The following is a 12118-nucleotide window of genomic DNA, read 5'->3' as shown; positions in this document are numbered from 1 at the left end:
ATCCATAGGTAAACCTGATTCTTTATCGTTGATACATAACTATTATTTTATGGCACGCTTTAGTTTTACGGTAGGTCTACAATTTCCTTTCATTCAGCTTTTCCCACACCTTTATAAATGTCCAGTTAGTTTCTCCGTTGCTTACACTACACCTATCTTTTCACACCTATCACACACACACACACACACACACACTGGTCGTATAACTCACCGGGTGCGAGTGGGCGGGGTCCATGGGCTGCACCACCAGCACGGTCGCGTGCGGCCGCAACCCCATGTAGTGCGCCGCCAGCACCATGCTCGCCAGGTGCGGCGCTTCTCCGTTCAGGGAGAACACGAGCATGCGCGAGCCGAGGAGCAGGTCCTCGTCGTATGTGCCTGGGGTAGGAGTTTGAGATTAGTGTTTGGGAAGTTGGGCAATGAAATGGGTTTTGAACAATCTGTATATTTATTTATTTATTCTTTTATATCGGTCGGGTCGGGCCGTAAATGTGGCGCTTTGAAACTAACCTATCTTTTAACTTATCAAATAATCTAGAGACTTCAAAATTACCAAGAAATCACAGTATCATTCACAAGTTTCACAACCCTTACCTACCTATGTACCTATAAAAAACATTACCCTTCTCCTTCGGCAGTCAGGTAAAAATCATTACCTTTAAAAGGTTGCGGAGTGACGTCCTCATTAACCGTATAGAAATCCGACGCGCTGAGCCGATCCGACGGTTCAAACACTTCCTCCCTACTCTTATCTCTCAGCTCCACTTCTTCATCGTCCGACAGCCGCGGCTGGTCGTCCGAGGGGTGTGGCTTGTCGTCGGAGGGGCGTGGCCTGTCGAGCGAGGGGCGGGGCTTCTTGTCCGTGCGGGGGGACTCGGGGTGCGCGGGGGCGGTGCGGCGCGCCGGCGCGGAGAACATGCGAGTGTAGTCGTTCACGCGCGGTATCACGTATGTGAATCCCTCGCGCCGTAATAACTCTTCCGGACGCGTTTGGCTTGGCTGTTGGGAGAAAATGAGAATTTATAATTATGAAAAAAAATAAGTTTTTTTCTTATTATTATAGCATGTAGAGAGCGGTTGCTGCTTCGGCATCAGTCCTTAAGCATACATGACTCAGAGGCCCTCTGGCAGCTAGAAAACATCTGACAGTCTGGTTGCCCACTTACCCGACAACTCCCTCAGCACAAGCTTGCTACCCGCAGTAGGTCAGCGTGGTGGACTAGGCCTAAAACCCTACCTTCATTGGAAGGAGACCCGTGCCCCAGCAGTGAGGACGTGATGGGTCGTGATGTGATGTGTATATATAGCAACAAGGTATGTACTCACGGGGAAGGCGCCGCCCAGGTACACGTCGTGCGTGGGCGCGCCCAGCATGGCCGGCAGCCGCTGCAGCCGCCGCTCCGTGCCCGGCGTGAACACCGAGTCGCCGCTGCCGGGGCCCTCCGTGGACTCGGTGCGGTTGCCGCCATTCTGTACACAACATTTAGATTAAAATAGGAACACTAAAGAAGAGGGTATGTTTTTCTTTCAAGCCACAATGTAACGCAAGGGCTTTGGATATAGAGGCAGAAAGGAGATTCTACCAAAAAATTAGCTGAATAGAAATCGGAATGAGGTTGTGAAGTACGGCTTCTGTTCTCTAATGTTCTGTTGCTTGACGAAATACGAAGTTTCGGAGAGCTGTGAACTAGACCGCTAACTAGAGATAGAGTCTATATCTAGTTAGCGCAGCAACTCTCCAATAATTCGTATCAAGCAACGTTACGATCCTTGGATCATTACGTATTACCTACAGTCCTACATACCTTGGGTATCAAGAGGCCGAGTTTCTTCCCGCAAGCCCGGAGCCGCTCGTTGTGGGCGGCGGGCTCGCGCGTCGTGGTGTCCGCCGCCGCCGCCGCCTCCGCCTCGTGTCCGTTCACTGTTGACAATTATATATGAAAATACAGTCTTGAGATTGAAGTACTTACTTACTTAATAAAGAGTTAAACATGCAAAAAAGGCAGCTGAAATTTAGAATTTGATAACAATGTTGAGCGATTATGAATTAGCTAATAAAAATCCATAGTAAAATCATTTCGAAGCCATTCACGTACAACTGAAACGTAGATAGTGAACGAGATAAGAATTGAAGTGCTAAAAAAACAAAAAAGACGCAAAATAAAACAACACAATGCGATGAATCTGCAAAATGTGACACCTGCTATATGTTCTTTCACGAATTTGCAAAAAAAAATGACGACGACGGCGCAATCAAATAAATAAGCGATGACTGACTTTTAACGATTACATACAGTATTCGACACATAAGTTTACAGCTGTTAGGTTTAGGTATATTTACAGTTGCCAACTCCACTGTGTGTACGCGTCAACAAATAAACTTTTTCTTTTTACGGATTGTTTTCACTTCAGTATACTTGTATGTCGAGGTACCACGAAACGAAAAGGTATGCCAATCAAATAATGGCAAGCTCTTTGTATTTATGTAAAAAATATGAAAGAATGGCAATAAATTTGCAATGGGAATCTATCTGTATTGAAAGATCGAGTCTGCAAGTCATGCGCGCTGAAAGCATGACCATTATGTGTATGCGATAGTGAAACCAACTTATCTGATACCTAATCGACCAATTTTTTCTCAGAATCCTACATACATTGAAGTTTTCTTCTTACGCTTTTAGCAAAAGTTGACAATATGATCGAAGTAGGCCTGATTGCAAGATAAGTTGATTTCACCACCAATACAATAGCACGATACAAGCAGAGCGTGTGAACGCACCGCCGCTGAGCCGCTCCCGCAGGCCGCGCAGCGCCCGCCGCAGCCGCGCCGCCACGCCGCCGCCGCCTTCCAACACACAAGCACTGACCTTACCCAACACCGCTAATACTAATCACCTGTTGTTTACCTACTCAGCGGAATTATCATTGTTTTGCCTACTCAAGCGTCTGCGGTAAACGCTTAGGTAAGTAGTGCAATTTTGATGAGCACGCAAATCATATTTCATTCTATAACTGGAACGTGTGAATTTAAATGCTTAGTTATCTACTTTTTGCATTATTAGTAAGTAAATAGTTTAGTTACAGTTCAGCTTTAAGTTTTGATGGGATAACTTACCGGGATCAGCGGCTAATTCGGCGACGGCCGCGCAGAAGGTCTCAAAGTCGACTTGGTCGTGGCTCGCGAGGCAGCGCTCGGCGCGGTCGTGGGTGGCGCGGGTGACGTCACGCAGCGCCGCCGCGGCCGCCGCGCGAGGCAGGCGGCCCGCGCGCCCGCCGGCCGCGTCGAAGGCCCGCTTGAGGCGCAGGATGGTGTGGCCCAGCGACTGGCGCGGGTGCGTGCGGGCGCCGCGCAGCACCGCGCGGGCGCAGCGCAGGGCCGCCGGGATGTCGGTGAAGGCGGGCAGCCCGCGACGCTCCACTGCCTCTTGGAGGGTGGCGCGCGCTCGCGACAGTTCCACGTACTCTCTGTAAGTAGGAGAAGCCTATCTTTAGCTCTTGTAATGTAACTTAAGGACGCCCTTAGAAAGGTTTAAGTTGATGTGTAAAAGCAGAAGTAATGTCACGCTTGTCGAATGGGACATTATGTCCCACAGAGCCGTTGAGACAGAGTACGTAGAACTCACTGGTCGCTGATGGTCTCCCGGGCGATGGTCTGGTGGCGCGAGTAGGGGCGCAGCACCAGCAGCAGGTCGCGCGGCGCGGCGGCCAGGTGCGCGGCCTCCACCGCCGCCGCCACGGCCCGCGTCTCGCTGTCCAGCACGAACAGCAGCGCGCGCGCCTCCGCCTTGGCGCGGTGCTCCACCTCCATCAGCTCCTTGGACCAGTCGTCCACTTGCTGGAATGGACATTAAATAATTATTTGAAATGAAATGCAAATTGAAACAAACAAAAGCGCATCGCTGATAGAGTCAGCCTATTGCGTATTTTATTACACTATTAAATAACATAAAAAACACACCGATTAATTGCAAAGATAACTAAATAATAAGTTTATACATATTTTAAATTTGGTTACAATTATAGTCATTCAGCATTCTTTAAGTTACTAAGAGCTAAGATACTGGAGTACAGATTAGTCAACACTGTGGAATTTGAAAAATATAACGTATAATATTATTACACATTTTAATAATTAATCGTTCAACTTTAGTTATACAATTATGCATACTTTATAATATAATATGATTAAGTAAAGGTAATAATATACTCGTTCCCCTTAGATCATTATTGATATCGAATGCATAATAATTTATATTACAATCGTACCCACTGTTATATCATAGATTGTCATTTGACATATTGCATAAAAAATATGTACCTAATCGCAGTTAGCTTGATTATTTTCCACAGTACCAGACAACCTAATTATGTTTTTTGCTTACTTAGAATCCTACGATGACTATCAAGTAATTATCTTCTTATATCTATTCAAAGAAATCATATGACCCATCGCTATACTTAATCAATTTTAGTCATCATTAGGACTCAATCAGAATATTCGCGGCGTCAAACATATTCATTATATTTTAAACTCGCCGCCGAGAATCTTATAAAGCCAGTTATTATAATAAAGGCGTTGAATATTAAAGAGACCAATCCCACACAATACGCAATTAATTTGGTACTAGAAATTTGTCACTGTCAAGTTATATGTGTTGTGTATATAGCAAATTATATTGGACCATAATATCTGTTTGACCCGTAACATTAAAATTTAGGTAAGTACCAGTCGTTTATAAATCTAAAATATTTATTACTTATTGTAATTTATATCACCTATTGTATCCTTAAGCCTACATCAAAATAAAAACACCAGCCTATTTACTATAAAATACTTAATTTTACTCCTAATATAGAGTTCGTCGCGTCGTCAAGCAATTTGAATTGAAAATTAACAAATCTTTATTAACTCATTCATATGGCGTCATTCGGAATAAATTAAATGGTTTCGGTAGTTATACAGAGATCGCGTTCCTGTAGTGAGCAAGGCGTGTAGGTGTAGTTTGTAAAAGGCGTACCGAATTCTTCGCAACCATCACAAAATCACTCAATTTAGCTGATAATTCGTTATACCAATGAAGTCAATAATCTTTCGGTCAAACCTGTGATGTTGAATGTGATCTCAAAATTAAACCACGCAGGTTTTTTAGATACAAACATCAAATGTTTACCTATGTAGAGTACAAATAATAATATACAGGGTGATTGGAAAGTCGATGTATTCCTTCAAATGGGTTATAGACTTTACAGTCGATTGAACCCCATAATGCTTTATCCGAAACTCAACCATTTCTGAGTTATTTAAGTTTTTTTTTTTTTATAATTTTGCCAAAATTTATGTTTAAAAGCCAAATATTTAAAAACTAACCATTTTATTAATACTTTTTTCATTGTTTTGCATCAGTGACACCCTAGTTAACTAATTGGTTCTACCTTTTTTGGCATAAGATTTTTTTGCCTAATCTCGTATTGCATAGTAACGTTTGGTCAAAGTCTCGTTACGCCGAAAATCGTATGGCATAAATCTCGTTTAGTAAAAAGTTATTTCGCATAACATTGTTTAGCCTAATAATGGTATGGCCAAATCTTGAATAGCCTAATAATGCTATGGCATAGGTTTATACAAAGTAATAATATTCGTTTGGCTTTAACTTTGACGGAGCGTCTCCCTACATAGCGCAAACTGGTGCCTTGTATTGTTTCCGCTGTTTGGAAAACGCTCCGCTCCGCTTCGCTGCGCTCCGCTTTGGTTTTGATGAACATTTGCACCTAACACGCTCCTCCTCGCTTTGCTCGTCGTCGCACCTATTTTTAGGTTTCGATCTCATGAGGTTTGTAATAATTATATTGGTCGTTAACTTTCGATTTTTTGACCATACAATATCGTGATTTTCGGGATGTAGGAGAAAAATACCACAATTTGTACATTTACTACATACTTAATATATTATTTATTAAGATAAAATTAGGAGAAACCAGATTATACATAGGTATAGACGAACATAAATTTGAGCAAACGAAACTTAGGTGTTTAAAGATTGTGCCTAAAGAGTTTTAGACGAAACGAGCCTTATGCCACATAAGTCTTGGCAAAGTGATGGTTCGGCCAAAAAAGTTTAGACCATACGAGTTATGCGAAATGAGTTTTGGTCAATAAAGATTATGCCAGATGAGCGGAACCCTAACTAATTATAATCATTAAATTTGCAATATTCAACTTAATTTAGACACAGTGCTTCAAAATAGATGAAACATTAAGAAAATTTTACGAAAGATGAAAACAAAAAAGCTAATTTAAAAAAGAATTTTATTTGACAATTTTTCAGGCACTACAGCTTAAAAACATAATCAATTTATTAGCTTTAAAATGACACATTCCAATCTAGATAGATAGATAGATAGAATACACTTTATTTGTACACCAAAACAGAATAATAAAATTAACAAAATGTAACTTAATTAGGGTACAAAAGGCGGTTTTATCACTAAAAGCGATCTCTGCCAGACAACCTTTGGATGGAGGGAAACAGAGATTAAGATTGGGTGCAGTGTACATGTTAAAAAGGAATGTAGATTATTTAATATACTACACACTCACTAAAATATTACAAATATACTTAAATAGAGGTAGGTACATACTATATTACATAATAATACATATATATTATATAACATACATACAATATATAAATATAATAAAAATCTAAATCTTTTCTTTTGAGGAACCGCGATATAGCAGAACAATAATTATTTTTAAACGATTCGGACCCATACAAAGTCCAGTTATAAGACTTTTAAACTTAAAATTGGAACAAATCTTGTTAGTTTCCCTACTGAGATTTGTCCGCCTATGGAGTAGTTTTGGCTATATCTTGGTGATACCTTAATCGATTTTAGATTGTAATATGCCATATTAAAGCTTATAAATTGAATATGTTTTTAAGCTGTAGTGCCTGAAAAATTTTCAGATAAAATTCTTTTTTAATTAAGCATTTTTGTTTTCACCTTTTGACACATTTTCTTATTGTTCCAATTATTTTGAAGCACTGTGTCTAAATTAAGTTGAATATTGCGCAATTAATGATTATAATTAGTTGAATAGGATGTCACTGATGCAAAACAATCAAAAAAGTATGAATAAAATGGTTAGTTTTTTAAATTTATGGCTTTTAAACATAAATTTTGGCAAAATAATAAAAAAACTTAAAACTTAAATAACTCAGAAATGGTTGACTTTCGGATAAGGCATTATGGGGTTCAATCGACTGGAAATGCCTTCGACTACAACCCATTTAAAGGAATACATCGACTTACCAATCACCCTGTATAAATTTTTAGGTCCGCTATCTCAAAAGACAATATGCTAGACATTGCTCTTAGCTATAAATAAAATGGGTGCAGCAATGCACCTCTGCCTACCCCGCAAGGGAGTACATTAGTACAAGGCGTGAGTGTGTTTTTTTTTTTTTTTTTTGCTCTTAGCTATAAATACTCCCTTTCGTACTACATCAAAAATAAAAGACACGACAGATCTGGAAATCCTCGATAGGGCCTGTTTCACAACGTCTAGATAATGGCTAGGTACCCGTAAGATAAAATACATGCTGTTACTGTCTAAAACATAATTACAGATACTAACAGCTTTTCTTTTATCCCACAGGAAGCCATCATCCGGACATTGTGAAACAGGCCCATCCCCGAGTCTCCTTCTAGAGGTAAATAAACTTGCGTTCACACTCACCGGGTTGAAGTACGTGATGCCCATCTGCTTGAGCATCGGGATGGCGATGTCGGAGCGCCACGTGGTGGGGTTGCACGAGCCGCCCAGGAACACCTCGCACGGCGCCGGCGACGCCTCGCTGCCTGCGCGGGCGCACACGTCAGTATAGTTATACAGGTAGAATTTAAAGTCGGGGTAAATGTGCTTTCATGGGCCGCAAGTTTTCGTGTGGAGATCGGTGGAAACGAACTGGCAAACGTAGCATGAGATGAGACGCTCCAGTCGGCGGGGACCTTAGTAGACATGGTATATCTACGATATAGTCGAGGGCAGTGATGATACTGATGGTGGTGTACTGTTGTGTTGCTGCTTGGGAAAGCCCTAAGTTTAGCATTGGACGAATTACGCGTTTAGGTCAGTAATTTAAAACCTCAGTTATTATAACTAAGTACAGTCATTACTTTTTGACACTATAGGTGGGAACCTATTAATGGCATTTCCGTGTTTTGTTGAATTTTATAATATTGTTACCATATAAGTTCACGCAAATGCTGTTGGTTCTCCATGAACAATATAAATAAATAATCCTCGAAATATACTATTTAAGGATTCAAGGAAGGCTACGTTGTGTTTAAGGATTTGACCATATCGAAATGTTTTAAAACAAGTAAATAATAACAATCCATATTAGCCAATAACCCTGGCCCGATACCGAATATTGTAGTTGCAACACACAGGTGACATCATCTGTAGCAGTGCAGACGACCTGTATCATTGACTGTATCATTTCAAGATTTACTACGTGTTTAATCTGACTTAATGGGGAGATTAGACAAATTTACAACATAATATATCACTCTTAATGGTGAGAATTAAACGGCTCTACAAGTTGCGTTAACCTTTGCATCAAGTTATACAACATTTGATGCATTTTAGTAACAACAGAGATCTTCCTCCTCTGTAACACGTGTATGCGAAGTATGCCAACGCTTTCGTCTCTAGATAATACCTACATCACCTAGCCACTTCCTATCACGTTTAGCGAAGCGTGCACGTCAATGGGAACTATAACTCCGTTACACCACTGATGATGCAAATGCACATTAGTTGAGGAATGTTTTGAGTAAACAACAACACACATTGCAACTGGGTACAATGTTTTCGTAGTACAGAGTTTGACCCTATTTCGAAAGATGGAGGCACGCGAAAGAAGAGCGGCTAATTGGTAACAATTGCAGTGCGGCTTAGCACGCAATACCTCGTGAGTAGCAGGGCCGCCATAGCGAACACTACCCCGTGAGTGGATCGTGTCGCAATGACTCGTAGCGTGCCCGTATAGTACCTTCGCATGGCGCAATGATGGAATAATAATAACAGATAATAACTTGTCACCGTCTAATGTGAGATAAGTTAGTTGGATATATCATATCTCGAGATCCGACCATGCGACAACCCTTTCGAATTCGAGGTGTTTTGATAATATGCTGCTCTATTATACACCATGCATAAATCAATAAGAAAACGGTTCATTAAGGCACAGACATCTTGAAAAAGGATTGATGTGGATATCATTTCTAAACTATATTATACGAGTACCTAATACACATGTTCTAACAGATAAATATGATCCAGGTGATATTAGAAAGCCGGCAGGTGGGAGTTCGCTACTTTCGTGTCTACATGGCCCACTTACCCGCACAGGCCATTAATGATTGATGAGTATCGAGCGAGTGGGCCGCGCGAGTCGATGGACTCTCCTATCCTACTTGTGACACCCACACATACTTTTTGTGACTGCCAAAAAAGGTTAACCGATACACAATCATGTGATATTGACAAGCTGGCGACAGCATCTAGGACCAATGGACAGCTGGAATTAATTAGGATAGGGTATCTACATTCGAATTTTATGAGAATAATTTTATTATACCTGAACAATGGGCTTTTCAACTGCACATCATACTGATGACACTGTTCTATCAAATGAAATCATCTGCAGCGAATCGTTATGAGTAAATGTGTCAGGAGTCAGGAGGTTGTTTGGAAGGCACTTGTTTACAAGTCACCCCTTGTTAGTGTCATGATGTTTGAGAATAAAAGCGCAGAATCTAAGAATCCAAGTTGTATTCTAATCCTGATAGATGGTCTTATGCATATTTATGAAATGATAGTTAATTCATAAAAATATATCTAAGAATTCAGACCTCCCTTAATAATTAAAATTTAGCCTGCTAGAAGAATGATAGTCCAAGCACCGTAACTTACTAAACTACTAGACAATTTCCGAAAATACAATAAAACTTGCGTTTCATTCATGTTTACACTGCCAAACACAAAACAGATCCAAACAAACACAGCAATCCGTTTCAAGAACTTTGTGCACTGCCAAATTCAAAATGTAAACACAGCACGTTGAATGTCATCCACCACACATCCCGGCTTCCACCAACGAGACCTTCTACTGAACAAACTTTTTATGCAGAACTTTTGCCAAATGCCTATAAAAACATGAACTATTTCAATATATTTTTGTCACTGTTTGATAACTTTCAAGAAGAGAAAAGCTTAGGGAATCGCACGGAATCAATATATTTTTCTTCGCATAACCAGCCTATGCATTTCAATCGAATCCTGAGGGCACTTATCATTGATGATTCTTTATTGTTTAAATATAGTAGACGTACAGTGCACGATCATGGTAGTGGGCGGCATGGCGGAGCAGGGCCGGTGTGCACGGGCGCGCTCCACGACGGACTGCCAGCCGCCGCCGCCGCCGCCGCCGAGCCGCGAGCGGAGGACGATTCCGCATTTTAAAATATTCCGTTATTCCACTACCGAGACACGATTTATTGTACTGTGTAGCATCATCTCGACTGTTAGCTGATTGATCCGTGAGCGATTACTAAGGGGGATCACTCAGGTCCTGACGTCATTTTCAATTGCGTTTAGGAACTAGGAAACCGGTAATCGATGAGATAGATCGATTAGACAATTTACTTGCCGTAATGGTAACAGTATGTCCGATAAGGGAATATCCTGTTTATTTAGCATAGATAATGTAAATTATGTCGATAATGCATTGTAAATCTTAAAAATATTCATCAAGTTGTTGTTTGCCGATGTGATGTTTTTCGCAATTAGTCTTCCGGGAAATAAGGAAGTGAGCATTAATTTGTCTCGTTTTTCCAAGAGGTGTTTTTCTTTGTTTCGGTCTACAACTCAACCTGTTAAAACACGTGGGTAGTAAGTAGTTTTACGTTTACAATCATTTTGACATTTTAAATAGTAAGATTGATGTAGGAGTATTTTTAGGAGGGTTTTTTAGTTGTTTTGGGTTACTTTTAACATGACAAACAAAAACGACTGCGATCCTATACCTAAAAATAATATACTCGATATGTATAAGCTCTGTAATCCGACTTAAATAATCGAAGCACATAAGCTTAGTTTACAACATTTGAAGGTATGTCCACGCGAAGCCCATCTGGAGAAGTCCAGCATAGTCGTGAACTGGGCTCTTCGGATGACTTCCGCCCGCCGCGTATAGCCGGCGCGGAAGACGCGAGGCCGCCGGCGTCATTACAACGCTAAATCTCTGCTCATAAATGTACAACTCCCCTTATACGGCGTGCGGAATCTCACGCAACAGACATTTTCATCGACTAATATGGAAATCGGCCGTATTTTAATATTTCGCCAACAGCGGCGAATGCTTTATTGCTAAGCTTACGCACATGAACTGACAATAAAATATGAATTGCCAACACATTTCCGCCCGTCTTGTTGGATATACATAGGTCAATCCTACTATTAGACGTTACTCATCAGGTGCACGAGCTGATTGACGTAACCGAGACGCATCAGAGTTGGGTGCAAAATACAACAAAGCTGATTAGGATGTAGCTACAGAATGCAACGCCCGTATTTACCGACGATACGCGAGGAATAGTAGGTGTAGCGGGCGATGACGGTACCCCTCACAAATTCATTTCCACATCAATCATGCGAATATATGGTGAGTATGGCGACGATTGGCTGATGCCAACGAGAAGCAGGATGACATTGCCAAGCAATACATAAACTATGGCTAGAATAGCTGAGGAGACAACACTTTCATTGCCGCTTTGGAGAGAAGCCATTGTCCCGCAATAAACTAGACCGTGCATACTTTGGCATACGCCAATACGTAAACACTACGCCAATAATTTGATAATTCCTATAAATAGATTCATAATAATTGGATTGGTTAGATATTCGACAATGAAAAATGTGTTCATTAGTGAATAGCAAAGTGCTTCTATACCCAGTGACTATGCATAACTGGGCTATAATTGCATTCGCAACGCTCAAAAGCCTATTATTATTTGCATTGAAACTGATATGAATGTCTCCGGTAGG

General features: G+C 40.9%; 1 protein-coding gene across 6 annotated transcripts in view; it reads right to left on the bottom strand.

The window, feature by feature from the left end:
* LOC105391236 overlaps positions 1–12118 on the bottom strand; it is a 34939-nt gene that overhangs the window by 2340 nt on the left and 20481 nt on the right. For all 6 annotated transcript variants that reach the window (XM_038108337.2, XM_038108334.2, XM_038108335.2 and 3 more), the window contains 7 exons: positions 7742–7863; positions 3624–3835; positions 3116–3465; positions 1806–1921; positions 1327–1470; positions 657–999; positions 212–378 (listed from right to left, as the gene is read on the bottom strand). In XM_038108337.2, the coding sequence (XP_037964265.2) occupies positions 212–378; positions 657–999; positions 1327–1470; positions 1806–1921; positions 3116–3465; positions 3624–3835; positions 7742–7863 (1454 nt within the window). The remainder of the gene's footprint in view (positions 1–211; positions 379–656; positions 1000–1326; positions 1471–1805; positions 1922–3115; positions 3466–3623; positions 3836–7741; positions 7864–12118) is intronic.

The sequence above is a fragment of the Plutella xylostella genome, chromosome 15 (genome assembly GCF_932276165.1).
Source record: "Plutella xylostella chromosome 15, ilPluXylo3.1, whole genome shotgun sequence".
Taxonomy (NCBI): Eukaryota; Metazoa; Arthropoda; class Insecta; order Lepidoptera; family Plutellidae; genus Plutella; species Plutella xylostella.
Note: the sequence above shows the minus strand (reverse complement) of the source record. Positions and strands in the feature narration are given on the sequence as shown.